Below are 16,574 nucleotides of genomic sequence, written 5' to 3'. Positions count from 1 at the left end.
AAGGCTTCCCTTTATGGGCTTAGGAAAAGAGATAATGTTTAATGAAACTTGATGACTAATAAGATGGACAATTTAAGACTTTAGTCATCAACATGACTCTTTCCCTTTATATCCTTTTAGGATTTTCGATCCCATTAAACTTCTTTTTCAATATACTTTCATATTCAAAACCTTTAATAAAACATGCTTGATTAAAATATTTCTAATTTTATTAAGCTATGAAAAATAATTTCATTTGACTTTTAAAATAGTCAACCCTTTTAAAATAGTCAAATCATTTTCCAAACTCATTGGGATTTAAATATAACTATATAAATACCTGAATATATTTATAAAAATTCTTTAAAATTGTGGGGGATTACAGATTATAAGGGAAAGAAATGGGTTGGGATTATACTGGGCCACGAGTTTCCATTTTTTTTTAATCAAAATGAGAAAATTTGATGCGATCCTAGGAACCGCATCAGATGTCAATAAAACCACATCAGTTTTCAATAAAACTGCATCAGTTTTTTAATCTGATGCGGTTTACAAGAGAACCGCATCAGATTTTTCTCCTAGCTTTCCTTCCCATTTTTTTATTTGATTTTCTAGTGCGGTTTTGTAAAAATCGCATCAGTTACTAAGTGACGGATAAGGTTTTTTCTACTAGTGTTCATTTTACAGATTGCACTTTTGTTCTTATAATGACTTATAAATTCATAACTTGTTGTACAGAACGTGCAATTGAACATGTGATACACCTATGGATAGTTCAGTGAGCTTTTTATGTTGTGTCAAAATTTCACAAGCTTTTAGTGACATCTAAAATTATGGTGATTTTTTTTACTAGAATCGGTCAAACAGGACCTTTATCTAATTTGTTCTTTGAAACCTAACTTATTGAATTTGGTTTGAAATGAATTTTGGTATGAATATTTTATACATATTGCAGGACTAGACCAAAAATTTTCACTTAAATTGGACTTTTCAAAGACTCCTTTTTATTTATTTTATTAACTGAAGAGAAAATCAATTTTCTGAAATTTAGTGATTTGTACGAACGATTTTGTGAAAATGAAAAAAATTATAAACTACATATGAACATAATCATTTTTATGTTTTTGGAAAGATACTGACATTTAATTTAAAGTTTATGTTTTTAGTTTTATCTAAATGAGTTTAGTTTGATCTTTGTTGAAAGAACAAGCTTATGTGGTACTGGACGAAATCAGTTCTTCACAACAATTTTGTATTTTTTTTTTGAAAGATCACAACTATTTTGTATGATTTTTAATTAGCTATACAAAATTTATTTTTTAAAAATTCCAAATTCCAATTGCTTGAAATAGCTTTAACTTCATAGGAAAAATATTACATCCTAAAAGATATTTATATAATATAGACGAAAAATGAAATAAAGTACAAAATTAAAAATGAAATAAAGTACGAAATCACCATCCCAAAACAACCGAGTGACTCAAGCCTTCCATGATCATGATTCTTGATTTAGTAACTTGTTTTTCCTATGGAGAAACAAGGAAAACTATAAGAAAATTTTGTAGTTTTATTATTATAACATATTCATTGTTGTAGTATTTCAATTTATCCTCGGATGGTCAAGAGGTTGCCTACTTTTAATCTGAAATCAGGCAACGGTCCAAACACAATATTAAGAAGAAAGCGGACCATATTTCTAATGACTAGTTTAATCTACTATGTGACCACTATAAGACATTCAAGAATCACATTTTTTTAGTCAATTTAGTGACTATTTTAATCCATTTACTAAGATTGCGGGTTATATATCAGAATTTGTAGTGCGATAGTCAAAAGGGAAACAAAGATATGAGAAGAGAAGGGACGACCAGGTTGGTGCGATATATTAGGGATAGTATTTGGTTAAAGTGAGATGAAATGAGCTTATATTAGAAGAATGTAGGATTGAGTTTTGTCTAATTTTATGTTAAAATTTGACCGCCTATTTTAATATTTTGTGTTTTCTTTTTATGTTGTTATTCATATTTTTTTCTCAGTCCAAATTTGGTGCATCAATCATTGTTCGGTATTACATACCTTTAGATGTATATAAATTTTTGTAACAAATCATCTATAAACATCTTAATTTTCCATTTTGTCTACTTAGGCTATCTCAAACATGTTGAGGCTTATGTCTTATGCTATAGATGAAAATCGAATATCTAAACTAAAGAGATAATGCATAATATTATTATATAGAATGAATAAAGACAATAAAGAAAAGTAATTTACTGTATGAAAAAAGAAAGATAAAGGGGTTGTTTGACAATCTGTTGTTGGTTGTTGGCTGGCTGTTGGCTAGTTTAGTTCACTTATTTCATTGTCTGGAATCATTGACTATATGTATTGGCTTTTTAAGTTGTCTGTTTAACCAAGTTGTTTGCAAAAGTGTTTGGTAAAATTAGGTGTGGTGTGGCTGTTTATCACAGTGTTTGTGGGCCAACAAGCCAAAAGCAAATCCAAAAAAACAACTACAAACAAAATTTTCATTTTAGCTTAAAAGCCAGCTTTTCAGCCAACCAAAAAACGAATAACTAAACACTTTTTTTGGCTGTTTGACCAAATTGAAAGGCCAAAAATCAATGAGAAAGTATGATGTAATTTTCGTGGCAATTTTCGAACTCTTTTTGTGTTTTATGATTTTTGTGGACGAACAACAATGAAATTATATGGATATTACTCTTAAGTCGCGGTTAAGAGTATGGACAAACAAGCCTCGGTTGTTTGTTTAGGTTTACTACTTAGAAACCTAGTGTTAGCTTGTGCTTAACATATGCAAAACATATACATCAGTTTTTCTCAAAATCAATCTACCTCTTTAGGAGGATAGACGTCCCTTATTTATAGTAGAAGAGGCAAGAAAACCTTGTTACCAAGAGTTCGGATCCTCTGGAGTTTTAATACAACTTTACATGATAGAGTTGTATCTAAACCATATATTTCAATATAAAGGGCTCATATTGGTGGAAAGGGAAAAATTAAGGGTTAGATTTTGATGAGAAAACATAGGGGGGATTTCGAAAAGATAATATATGAGCCAGTGATTTTTTATTCAATCGTTGATATTGCTCAAACTCTAATTTGTAGAATTATTTTAGAACTCTCACTAGGGGAAAAAACAGAAAGGGCTGCGCAGGAAGGGCTGCGCTTTTCCTAAAAGCGCAACCCTACTAGTGAAGGGCTGCGCTTTTTTAAAAAAGCGCAGCCCTTCTGTAGGTAAGAAGGGCTGAAATTTGAAATAAAAAAGTTCACGGGCTTCAAATATTAAGCGGAATTCGTCAAATATATCCCTCATTCTTCTCTCTCCTCTCTCACGTCCCTCATTATTCCTTTTCCTCCTTCTCTCTCATCCTCTCAAAAACTCCCAGAAATGTTGCGACAAAAACGCTGAAATGATTTGCACGAATCATGCCGACAGAGTCCGATTGCCTATTGTGATACCTTTTCGGAAGCGGAACGAGCCAACGAGTCAAACTCACTGCTATGCTGTGATGTTTAGGCTTTTTAAGCCATCCGAGTTCGTTTAAGCCTCCAAATAGCCATTTTAAGTTTTTCCGAATTTTTTTTTTTCCTTAATTATGTATTAGGGTTTTGTTTTATGTATTTAAACATTATTAGGTTAATGTTTGGAGGTAGTTCTTGTATTTTCAGATCCATAGGTCTTGTATACTTCTCTTTGTTTTGATTAATGTTCTTGTATATTTCTCTTTGTTTTGATTTAATGTTCTTGTATACTTCTCTTTGTTTTGATTAATGTTCTTGTATACTTCTCTTTGTTTTGATTAATGTTCTTGTATTTTCATCTTTGTTTTGATTAATGTTCTTGTATTTTCAGATCTATAATTTCTTCTCTTCTCTATACTAGTTTTTGTTCCTTTTTTTCATTTTCGTTTCGTTTTTTTTTGTTTTGGGTTTAGTATCTTCATTCTCGTTTCGTTTCTCTTCTCTTCTGTTTAATTTCAGAAAATGTGAGATTATGAGTAAAAAAAAATGTCGAAAAAAAAATTTTTTTTTTTTTTGGTAGGAAGGGCTGCGCTTTTTAGGTAAAATGTGAAGGGCTGCTGTCAAAAAGCGCAGCCCTACAAGCCTTTTTCAGCGCAGCTCTTCTTCATTTTTCCACTAGTGTCTAGAGGATCCAAACACGTTCTCGAAGTACGTCACATGACCGAATTTTTCTAAGTAAGAAATAAGGAATGTTTCCCCTAAATTAAAGCCTAGAATCTAGCTAGTTTTTAAGGAAACACTTGATTTAGGAAAGCTTTGCAAAACTTTCCATAAAATCTTACAAAACCACACGCCTAAGTCTTCCCTTATTACAACTCATGACAACTTGGAGCTTAAGTAAATGAATTACAACTGAATTTTTCGACCCTTAGTTAAAACGAACTACTTTAATTAACTAACTTAACTAATAATAACAATAAAAGACATATTTTTGGTTACATGTAAAACCTTTACTTTAAGAGTAAAGTAAAACTCATGTAACAATCTTAACAAAGCAAATTAAATATAGAAATGATGCTTGATCTCATATCAAAGCCATTTATCAAACATGGCCAAACTTTCAAAAAGAACAAAATGTAGATATTTCGAGACTCATCAACCACCCCGAGGCATCAATGGTAAGCCCCTTTCCTCCTTTTTATTTTCAGTTTTTAGTTCATTTTCTTGTTTTCTTCAATAAATTAGTCTCTCTTTATGAGATTTTCTCAAACCCTGTTATGGGGTTTTTAGTTTCTGTTTTGGAAATCTCCTTCTCCCCTATGGGAGTTGTGAGTATGGTTCTTTTATTTTTAGGTATGAGACATTATTCTCATTGGTTGAAGTTCGAGACTCAACATGAAGGTATTAGAATCTCGGATGCGGTCAACCTGACTCGATCAAGAATGTTCTTCCCAAACTATATCAGAATGATAGACTTCCTCATCAATAGCTGCTTGATTCAGCAAATACAAGGGGGTTGTGCTGTATTGTTCGATCTGGTTCATTGTAGTTTCTTCGAAGACGAATTTGATTTAGTCTTGTTTAATTGTATCTTGTTTTACTTTATACCTATTGTAGATGCCGTTTGGCTTTCAATTAATAAAACTCTCTTTCAAAAAAAAAAAACCACCCGAGGCGTGAGTGGTGACCACCACCTAGAGTCACGGCACCTTCTCGTTCTCGGCAAATGTTCTTGGCGTTGTAATATGAATACCCAACATGTCTACCTTTTAAACGATGTCCCCGTGCCATCAAACGCTGCAGCACGGTATAAATTTTGAAATAAAGAGTTTTCCCAAATTCCCCCCTCGGCACTCGGCCCTCACACTTTGAAACCGCACCGCCAAATCGAACAACCCAAATCGGCAAACTCCGACCCGTATCCATCTGAGTGGGTCCCACCTACTCATCACTCATCCAAACCAAGATTTAATACCCACTTCTTTGTCCATTTTCCCTCTTTTCTCTCTCCTCCATTTAGGGCTTTCATTTCTTTGAAAACCCTAAAAATTCCAACCCCAAATCCCTAATTTCACCTTCAATTTCTCCTTGATCTCGCAATTCCAATCATGTCGAGAAGAGACGACTACGAAGACGACGAAGATTTAGAGCCAGAAGACGGTGATGAGTATGGCGAAGATCTCTACGAAGAAGAACCTGAAGATGAAGAAGATGATGACGACTATGGCGGCGGCGGAGGTGGAGTTAAAGGCGGCCCAAAAAAGCGTCGGAGATCGGAGTTTATCGACGATGTTGCGGAAGAAGATGACGAAGAAGAAGACGACGATGAATTGTACGGCGCTGCGCGCAAACGTAAGAAGAATCGTGGTGGTGGTTTTATTGATGATATTGCGGCGGAAGCTGAAGATGATGATGAAGAAGAGGAGGACGGAGAAGATGGTAATTCACTTTTTTTTTTAAATTTATTTCTGCTGTGTGAATCGAGTTTTTGTGAGAATGTGCCGATTTATCTCGGAGATGTACAGACTTTGACATTACTGATATCGAGTCATAGGGGTAAAATATACAAAAAATAAAATAACACCTTATGAGTTAAAATTAGTAACATTTATTTATGAAACTGCCACTTGATGTACAAATTATTGGTGCTTAGGATTTATGAGTTAGGTTTTTGAATCTTATCTTTGCTATGTTGTGGAATAGTGTAGTATACTGTACTTAGGTAGTAGTGATTTTGGCAGTTCGGTTGTCTCATAAACGAGGTTGGTTCGGGTGTGTATTCGATCAGAATGGCAATGTTTGCCTGCCCTGAGCTTGAGAAGTTGCAATTGTATGCATGAAGTTTGTATATTGTGAGAATACATTCTAATGAAGCGTGGTTGAGATGGTTCATTTGCTTGTGATTTATGGGTTGATGATGACTTTTTGGGTGATTGTATTAGGGACGGTTTTACAGAAAGAAAGGAGTCGGGGCCTTGGTTTTTGTTGATAGCGAGATTACCCACCTGTATGATTATGTGCCTTTAGTTCAGTGACAAAGCTGTTCAGTCTCTTTTAGGTTTAGAGGCAATGTATCATAAGATGATCTATTTACCCGAGATAGCTATGAGTATCCTACGCTCAACTTAGTGACATGGGCTGCCAGATTGACCTATTAGTAATCTTATTTGATCTATAGGCTGTTGATATGGAATATGTGCTAGACCGCACTAGTCATCTTTTAGAAGACTCTGAACTCAGGAGAACATTATAGAAGATGCCAAGTATGAAATTGATAGGATGAAGATTAAGTGGACCAAGCATGAAGATTTTCTTTTGGGAAACGATTTTTTGTTTGAAAAAAAATTCAAGTAGTGAATTAATGAGCAGAGCACACATGAAGTTTACACATTTTGGCGAGTGACTTATGGTGTTCCTTACTTGTTTCATTCATAGCGAAGCACTTACAAAGTAAACAAACTATCCTTAAGTCAACATGTATACCTATTTGAGGCTTCATCAAGTCTTTGGAGCCACAACATATAACGTTGAAAGTTTAGGGATTGAAAACTGGATCTGGGAATCAACAAAAAAAAATTGGCCCCCTTAGACACTGGCTCACTTGGTCATTGGATTTCCTTAAGCTATCCTTTTCTCCATCACCAGTTTAATGCTTTCCTTTTTCTCATTTTGGAAAAATCTGGTAGTCTCGATGCTTTATGTAATCCCTCTTTAATGCAATAAACTGCCCATGAAAAATATTCCCTTGTAATTAAGCTTGTCTAAGTTGTCATTGCTTGATGCTAGTTACCATCATCCATCGGTGCACATTCTCTAATTGCTCCTGTACAGTACTCATTTGTATGTGTGGAGTTGCGTTTTTTTTTTTACAATTAGCACACTTGAAACTGTATGCACTCATGTGCATTTCCTTCACAGATCACTACAACAACTGAGTGCCATTTATAATGTGTCAGTCTGTCATGTTATGTAGCTAATGCCTCTCCAAGTTTACAGATGTTCTTATGTCTTTGCCGCATGTTTATATGTTTTCCGTTGTCTAAGCTTTCCAGGATCTCCCTTTTGTTTTTTCTTAATTTTCTTGCTTAGTGAGCAATATTTGTGGTGCTTATTCGTCTTAACTTGCTGTGCAGATTTCATTGTAGACAATACAGCAGATATTGCGGAAGATGAGAGAAGGATGCATCGGCGACCCTTGCTTCCAAGAGAGGAGCAGGAAGAAGATGTTGAAGATCTTGAGAGGAGAATACAGGAAAGGTATGCTCGGTCAAGTCAGGCGGAGTATGATGAAGAGACCACAGAGGTGGAGCAGCAGGCCCTTTTGCCATCTGTTAGGGATCCCAAGCTATGGATGGTGAAATGTGCGGTAGGATTATCTTAATTGATTTGACCATTCATGCCTGTATGGTATTATCATTGTTTGTTTTCATATGTTTGATTTATGTCAGATTGGCCGTGAAAGGGAGGTAGCTGTGTGTCTCATGCAAAAGGTTATTGATAAAGGATCTGAGTTGCAAATTCGTGCTGCTGTAGCTCTTGATCACCTGAAAAATTATATATACATTGAGGCTGACAAAGAAGCCCATGTTAGGGAGGTGCGCAGTAATACACTCACCTTGTACTAGTATGATTTATCTCTTTTATTGTTTCTGATTTGAATATTATTACTGCTTCAGGCCATCAAGGGTATGCGCAACATATTTCCAAGCAAAATAACACTTGTCCCAATCAAAGAAATGACTGATGTTCTCTCTGTTGAAAGTAAAGCAATTGATCTTTCCAGGGATACCTGGGTGAGGATGAAACTTGGGACTTATAAAGGAGATCTTGCAAAGGTATAGTGTACTTACCTTTTGAATTGCATGATCTGGTTGCTTCTTATCTGAGAACTTGATCTTGTCTTTCTGTAGGTATTGGATGTAGACAATGTGCGACAAAGAGTTACAGTGAAGTTGATTCCAAGAATAGATTTACAAGCTCTTGCAAATAAGCTGGTATGTAAGGTTTTAAGCAGTTTATCTATAGAGTTGAGAGTATTAATTGGATGTAGCAGGATAGCATAATGTAGCAGCAAAGCATTATCTCTCCTTTTGATATGTATATTGGAGAATTCGATGGTCTTTAGATGTTAGGGGATTAACTGTCTCATGTAATTTGGTCCATTTTGTTCTTTTGATTTACTTGTTAAAGGGTACTTTGCTTAGTTGCTTACTGTTTCACTTTCAGGAGGGTAGAGATGTCGCTAAGAAAAAAGCTTTTGTTCCGCCGCCACGATTTATGAATATAGAGGAAGCAAGGTATTAATACTACCGCTTCTCTCCCTTTCTTTCCGCTGATGTAGTTGGCTTTTCCCTCTTTATAGGGTTTTGACAATGTGTCACTCTTGGGTTGTATTCCTAGGGAACTGCACATCCGTGTTGAGCGAAGAAAAGACCAAATGACAGGAGACTACTATGAAAACATTAATGGGATGATGTTCAAGGATGGATTCTTAATTAAAACTGTATCCATAAAATCAATCAGTACTCAGAACATACAGCCCACTTTTGATGAGCTGGAGAAATTTCGAACACCTAATGAAGGTGATGGTGACATTGGCAGTTTATCAACATTATTTGCGAATAGAAAGAAAGGGCATTTTATGAAGGGTGATGCTGTTATTATTGTAAAGGGAGATTTGAAAAATTTAAGGGGATGGGTTGAGAAAGTTGAGGATGGAAATGTTCACATAAGACCAAATGAGAAGGGCCTTCCGGTACCTACTCTAACTTGCTTCAGTAATCTTGAATATCTTTTGCTGTCCACATATCGTATATGATCGCATGCTTTTGCAGAAAACACTTGCTATAAATGAAAAAGATCTCTGCAAGTATTTTGAACCCGGGAATCATGTCAAGGTTATTTCTGGCTCTCATGAAGGTGCAACTGGTATGGTTGTGAAGGTTGAGGGCCATGTGCTGATAATAATATCTGATACAACGAAAGAACATGTACAATTTCCTTACCTTTCTCTCTCTCTTTTTTAGTGTATAATTGTCATTAGTAAATATATTGATGACGCCCTCTTTGACCAAAACCCTCTTTAACCAAATAAAAAGATATTGATGACTTCTTTCCTTGTTCTTCTTTGAGCGTCTCTCTTGACTTTATCTTCTTTTTGCGTCTTGATGTTTATTCTTTTTGTTGGCAGATACGTGTTTTTGCTGATCATGTTGTTGAAAGCTCCGAGGTGACAACAGGTGTCACGAAAATTGGGGACTATGAGCTGCATGATCTCGTGCTATTAGAGTAAGCAGCTCTATAATCTCTTTGCACCCTCCCCGTCTTTTGCTGGTATCCAAGTTTTTCTTATAGTTTTAGTTTGTGAATTAAGATTGAAATTATGTACTTTTGTGCAGTAATATGACATTTGGTGTAATTATACGGGTAGAAAGTGAAGCTTTCCAGGTGATTTTCTGTGACTCAACTATTTGAAGTGAATATCTTGAGATCTCCTGTATGAAGTATGTCCTCTGAATTGCAGGTGCTCAAAGGGGTCCCAGATCGTCCTGAGGTGGTTTTAGTAAGGTTAAGAGAGATCAGATCAAAAATAGATAAAAAGTTGTTTGCTCAGGATCGATCAAAGAACCCCATAGCTGTGAAAGATGTTGTTAGGGTTCTTGAGGGCCCATGCAAGGTGTGATTCGTATTTCTTATCTTGCTTGTGTCATAAGCTAAGGTGGTATAACTTGTCTTGTAGTATTCTATTCTAGCATTATTCATGCTTTATCTTTGTAACTTGCAGGGGAAACAAGGTCCTGTGGAGCACATATATAGAGGAGTTCTATTTATTTATGATCGTCATCACCTTGAGCATGCTGGATTTATATGTGCCAAGTCTCAGGCATGTCTGGTTGTTGGCGGCTCGAGAGGGAACAGAGATAAAATAGTAAGGATAATGTTCTTCATGCTGTCTCTTAAATTTTTCCCAATGGAGAATGAGGGAGGAGGGGATTCAGTCTGATGTATCTGGAATCTAGCACCTTGTACATGTTCTTCTAGCATGCTATTTAAGTACAAAATTCTATTTGCAAATATATTCAAGTATTCAAGTTCTAACATTTAACTCCATTATCTTTATTTGTAAGACAGTACCTTGTATATTCTCCTCTAAAACACCCAAACAAAAGAAGAAAGTGGGAGAGAAAAAATAGAAAGGAAAGATTGGGGATAAAATTAAGCAAGAAAAGGTAGTAGGATATTGTGTCCCCGTAAAGCAAGGTAGGCATAACATAAAAGCAAATTTCAGTAAGATTAGTGATAAAAAATAAGGAAGAAACTATAGGAAATAATGTAACTGAGTTTTCGCAGCCAAAGGTGAAAGGGAGCAGGCTATCTGCTATTAACTGACATAGCTGGGGAGAATAAGAAAGGAAAGAGATGAAGATAATATTTAATTAGTTTTCTGGAAAACAGACACAAGCTTTCTAGAGGCTTGTTCTCTTTTAATTACAAATCTTAGTTTTAAAAGGCGCAAGGCGCACTGAGACGCGAGGCGGAGAGAGGTACAAGGCGAAGAAGCACGCATCTCCTAGGCGAGGCTCACCTTTGGTGTCAGAAACTTTAATTATTATTAGTAAAACATTTTTATATTCAAAAGAAGATAGTGATTGAGATTTTCATAAGCTACTGTAATTATTAAAACAAAAGCTATTGTAAATTTTATGATTGCTTATTTACAATATAGCAATGAAATTGAGTGGCTGGTATTTTTACTTTTTTTTTAAAAATAACTAGCCATGGGCTAAGATGAACATAAGCAACAAAAGAAGGAAAGGAGAAGGAAAGAGGGAAAAAAGAAAAGAAAAAAACATTTATAGGGTCATGATCTGTTTTAGTTTTTAAACACTTATTTTCTTTTAACTTGCACATTTACAGACCCCTGGTCATAATTGGGTCCTGGCTGATTCCTTTTTGTTTTATATATTTTTAATTGTTTTATAGGGTGATCCGTTGTCATATCTACGGACTCCACAACGAGCACCACAATCTCCTGGAAGACTACCTCCAAGGGGCCCTCAATCAGAATGTGAGTTCCATAGTATGATTTGCCTTCAACTTGGCATATTTGATAGTAATCAGATGTGTTTACTTTGTTATTTGGTGTCTCAATGTTGCAGTTGGAGGAAGGCATAGAGGGGGTAGAGGGCATGATTCACTCATTGGGACCACAATTAAAATACGTCTTGGACCTTATAAGGGTTACCGAGGACGTGTAAAGGACATTAAGGGCACAACTGTGCGTGTTGAATTGGAGTCTCAGATGAAGGAGGTTACAGGCAAGTAATTGTGGCAAGACAGTAGACAGGTCTCTTCTTGGTTTTTATACCGTGAAGCTAACCATTTTTTATTTTTCCAGTTGAACGTAGTCATATATCTGACAATGTTGCGGTTACAACTCCATATCGGTAATCATTATTTATCCTTTGCTATCTTCTTGTGTTGCTTCTGTGATATGCCTCTTATCCAGTGTCATTTTCTAGGGAGACGTCTCGATATGGTATGGGGAGTGAGACTCCAATGCATCCTTCTCGCACACCGATGCATCCCTACATGACTCCTATGAGAGAGGCGCGAGGTTGGTCTAATTGTGTTCTCATATCTTATGTTATCATGTGACTGAACACTGAAGTATGAATCATGTCTTCTTATCATGGTCCTATTTACCTTATTCTTTTAGCTACACCAATTCATGAGGGTATGAGGACGCCCATGGGGGGTCGCGCATGGAACCCATACACCCCAATGAGTCCAGCGAGGTCAGTTTTTATTCATTTGTCTTTGCTGCGGCTTTTGTTATTCATCTGCGAATATGTGACACTGAACCTGAGTACCAAGTTACTTTTTTTATTATGTTCATGAAATATAATCAGATGTAATTTGTGTAGAATATACATATGAATGCATTTCCTTCTGATATCTCCCCCTGTTCAGTTCCTTCTTTATTATCATATTTGGTTGCACTTGCTGCCACTAGATCTAGTGTACTAATGGGAAGTTACTGCTTCATCGCGACTAAGTTCTTTCTGGAATCTTGCAATATCAGGGAAAACTGGGATGATGCGGATCCTGCTTCTTGGGGAACAAGTCCACAGTACCGGGTATGGATTTGTGTCACAATATTTAAATTTAGAAGTAATTTTTTTTGTTTGAAATGAGGTTGACATGCTTGATGCCCTTCAGCCTGGAAGTCCTCCGTCAAAGCCATATGATGCACCTACTCCTGGTGGCAATTACGTTGAAGCTGCGACCCCTAGAGAAACTGGTTTAGCCTATGGTGAATTAGCTTCCTGTTCAATTTTGGTAATTTTGAATTTTCTGTATTATAATACTGATTAATTTTTATTCTCTTTTCAGGTAATGCTCCAAGTCCTTACTTGCCATCAACCCCTGGTGGACAGCCGTCCACACCAGGCTCTGTGTCATATTTACCTGGTACTCCTGGCGGGCAACCAATGACTCCTGGAGATATGATGTCTCCTACAATAGGTTTGACCTTTCTCTCTCTCTTATGTCTATTTAGCGTTCATCATGATGACATATGCAGCAGGTTGAAAGGTTGCATCATTTGATGAGATAAGACAAGTGAAAAACTTTAACTGTCCTTGTTGCTTTGCTTATATATTTATTTGATGAAGCTAGGACCGAGATCCTCTATGACAGTGTACTATAAGGATTATGCTGTGGCAGTGGCAAAACAGCAGAGGTGCCAAGGCAGTAATAACATATATTGACTTTCCCATTTGCTGCAAGTTTTGGATTCTTCAGTATAGAAAATGATATTGGATACGAGATTCCTTCATACTTCTTGCTGACAAAATGAACACAATACTTCTACCTTTCCCTAGTGCAGGATCTGCTAACTGTCCGAACTACCCAAGTTACTTTTGATACTCCTCGTTTTGTCTTTTTTCTTTCTTGGCTAAAAGCCTGTTGTCTTGTTTGGCGTGTCTCTCAAAGGTTTAGTTTGACTCCATGGCATGGTATTAAATCTCGGTTTCGTTGCCCATTGCGATCGCATTGTAAAGGTTTTTGAGCTTAGGAGACCGAGATATAAGGCAGCATAGCTCCAAACCATCTGCACTGCCTGCGAAATCTGGGACCGTATCCAACATTTAAAACCGCGGTCCGTGGTCTAGGTCTTATTTAGAGCTATTTCTTCACATGTCATGTTATATCTTGACTATATATCTTCATTCATAGTTCTGCAATATGGTGAACTGAAATCTATTTAGGGAGTTGTTGCTTCATATGATTTTGGTATGAGGTATGGGCTTAGAATGAGCAAAACCCATACCTAGTGTTTGTTTAATAATTTGATAGATTTAAAACCCATACCTTAAACCCATAAGGTATGGGGTTTAGAAACCCAAGGGGGGAGGTGGGTTTGGCTCATAACAATACCTCTAGGTATTAAATAGAAGAAAAAATTTCATTCCCAAATAAAACCAAACACATGGTATTAGGTATTAAGTTCCAAACTTATACCACCATAATCTAATTCTTGATTCCAAACCATACCACTATATGAACCAAACACCCCCTTAGAGCTTGGAATTCTGCAGGTCTATGAATGGGTAAATTCAAGTTATCTATCGATGCTTTCTTTATACACTTGTACTGATATTGGGAGTTCAATTTAAAAGGGATACTTACCACAGTTTAATAGGCCATTTAAGCTTCTTATCTTCTTATCTTCTGGATATAAATGATAGATTGTTTGCTTCTTGATGGGATGTTACGTGTTTGAATGAAGTGAAGTCATAACTACCTTCTTCCCTGATTTCTTTCACACCTCCCTGTGGGTTGTCTCGAAATTATATATGCGAACTTCTATTTTGGGTTAAAAGAGAACAATGTAATTTATGTTTTTAACTCTTACGCTGTCACATCAACCCTTCTCATATTCGTCCGCCTATCCACCCTGCAATTTTATCTACTTTGATTACTTTTTATCTCCATTCCGAATTTACATGTGAAGGAATTTGGGATGGAGGGTGTACATTCTTTTTCTTCTTTGGAAAGTATGTGTGTGCATGATCCTGTGTGGTTATCGAAAAAGTGGGGTGTTTGTTGGGAACTACCTAAGCTCCTCTATAGGTGTATAATCATTTTGCATGGGACGTCATATGCTCTTATAAATCACTAGCCTTTTGTTTTATCTATTACCAAATATATGAAGAATCTTTGAACAATATATTAATTCGACTCCTGTATGTAATTTCAATGTGCAGGTGGTGAGAATGAAGGATTATGGCTTTTGCCTGACATTTTGGTAAATGTGGTAAAGTCAGGTGATGATTCCATGGTGGGAGTTGTAAAGGAAGTGTTGGCGGTATGTTCTTGTTTTCTTCGACTTGATTGGTTGTAGTTTGAGATGCTCTCAAAGTTGCTGCAGTTGGGTGGCTAGTGCATAATACTGCTGCATGTATTGTTCATATAGTAATTTTTTTTGTACTTATTTTCATTCTCATGGTCAGTTGGTTTCTCTTGGATGAACGCTTATCCTGATAGTTGCTCAACTGACTCATCATGCGAACATCCAGAAATTTCTCCGCTAAACTGTAGGAGTGCACATGAATATGCACATATTTTCCGTTAGCATTCATCTTTGCTTTCTTTTTTTTCTCAGGATGGATCTTGCCGAGTTGCGTTTGGAACAAGTGGCAATGGTGAGGTGATAATTGCGTTGCCAAATGAGATTGACTTGATACCTCCAAGGAAATCAGACAAGATTAAGATCATGGGAGGTGCACAACGTGGTTTTACAGGTAAATTGATTGGGGTGGATGGTTCCGATGGAATTGTAAAAGTAGATGAATCACTCGATGTTAAGATTTTGGATATGGGTATTCTGGCGAAGTTGGTACAGTCCTGATGCGAGCAACTTGTTTTCTGAGATAGTGTAAATTTTGTTCCCTGAAGCACATTGTATATTTTTTTAGCTAGATCAATAGATTAGTTTATAGGTCCCTTTTTTTTTCTTCTGGAAGTATAATTGCAGGCTTAGATCTCTGTTTTTTTTCGTAGATATAGTGGTAATAGGGTTTACTCAAATGGTGAACTTAGGAGCTCCAAGTTTAATGCTCCCACTTTGAGGTTCATCAATGGATTGACCCATTAACGTTCATAAAGATTTAAATCGAGTTTATCATGAAGTACCAATCTAATCACAAATGAAGCATCTTATATCAAATAAAACTATTAATGAATGTTTCTCAAAATAATCTGAAATTTAGTTCCACGGATATACTCGATGAAACTGAAGTACAATTTTTAATTGGATTTGATCGATGTGAACTATTTCAGTTGGGGAATTTTAGTTTCAATCATATTTGATCAGTTTAAAATTTTGTTTGATATTGTAGTTAGTTATCTTTTTTGTATTTGAATTGTTTTTCGAAAGTTAAATGAGAATCTGACGTGGATATCTATAATAAGCTTGGGTATGGATAAAAGAAACTTTTGTTTTTGTTTTTTTGGCAACATGATAAAAGAAACTTATGTCATGATGATTTGTACAAGTGTGCAAAAATACTCTCCCCATCTTTATTGACTGCTACCAAGGATCCTTGAGTCCAATGATATGGCTTTCTATTTCCCACATGGAAGACCAAGGTTTGAATTTTGGTGAAAGCAAATTTCAATATTGTTGGGGAGGGGGGAAGGGGGTTTGGGGATTGTTGGGCCTCTGGGTGAGTGGCCTTGTACGAGGGCAGCTCAGAGGTATTTAATCTTACCACGGTTTTCGAAAGGGGGCCAAAAAAAAAAAATCTTTATTGAGTGCTACATTTTCTTTTTGAGATCTATTTTAACTGATTATTCTGATTTTTGTAGGTAAAAATGTGTGATTTGTTAGACTTGTGAATTTATTAATTTCTTTGGTATTGATCACTTCACAAAGATTTGAGCTTTAGCGACAAACCCAAAAGGATAGTAGGATACCACTGTGAGAGCCAATAAATATGGATCTAGCTACCCGTAAAAAAAATACGGATCTTTTTGAAGGGTTAATAGTTGATTAGTTGTTTTGAATAAAATATTATGTTTGATCATCATATAAAATATTATGC

At 36.0% G+C, this 16,574-nt stretch overlaps 1 protein-coding gene across 1 annotated transcript; it reads left to right on the top strand.

Annotated features, from left to right (window-relative positions):
* The first annotated feature begins 5,385 nt into the window (after positions 1–5,385).
* LOC104895134 (putative transcription elongation factor SPT5 homolog 1) lies at positions 5,386–15,659 on the top strand. Its single transcript, XM_010681563.4, has 22 exons — positions 5,386–5,901; positions 7,596–7,828; positions 7,911–8,057; positions 8,139–8,297; positions 8,373–8,456; positions 8,689–8,759; positions 8,863–9,217; positions 9,297–9,452; positions 9,653–9,750; positions 9,861–9,909; positions 9,986–10,138; positions 10,247–10,390; positions 11,446–11,530; positions 11,622–11,780; positions 11,861–11,909; positions 11,985–12,079; positions 12,182–12,260; positions 12,548–12,602; positions 12,685–12,778; positions 12,859–12,990; positions 14,736–14,836; positions 15,134–15,659. Exons 1-22 carry the CDS (start codon positions 5,571–5,573, stop codon positions 15,377–15,379), a joined length of 3,075 nt encoding a protein of 1,024 aa, XP_010679865.1. The 5' UTR covers positions 5,386–5,570; the 3' UTR covers positions 15,380–15,659.
* The last annotated feature ends 915 nt before the right edge of the window (positions 15,660–16,574 follow it).

This window comes from Beta vulgaris, chromosome 1, assembly GCF_026745355.1.
Source record: "Beta vulgaris subsp. vulgaris cultivar EL10 chromosome 1, EL10.2, whole genome shotgun sequence".
In the NCBI taxonomy this organism is placed as follows: Eukaryota; Viridiplantae; Streptophyta; class Magnoliopsida; order Caryophyllales; family Amaranthaceae; genus Beta; species Beta vulgaris.
This window is presented reverse-complemented; position numbering and strand designations above follow the sequence as displayed.

Coding starts and splice junctions, on each gene's coding strand:
- LOC104895134 (XM_010681563.4), top strand. CDS start 5,571: ATGTCGAGAAGAGACGACTACGAAGACGACGAAGATTTAGAGCCAGAA. Junction 5,902..7,595: donor AGAGGAGGACGGAGAAGATG/GTAATTCACTTT, acceptor CTTGCTGTGCAG/ATTTCATTGTAGACAATACA. Junction 14,837..15,133: donor TTGTAAAGGAAGTGTTGGCG/GTATGTTCTTGT, acceptor TTTTTTTCTCAG/GATGGATCTTGCCGAGTTGC.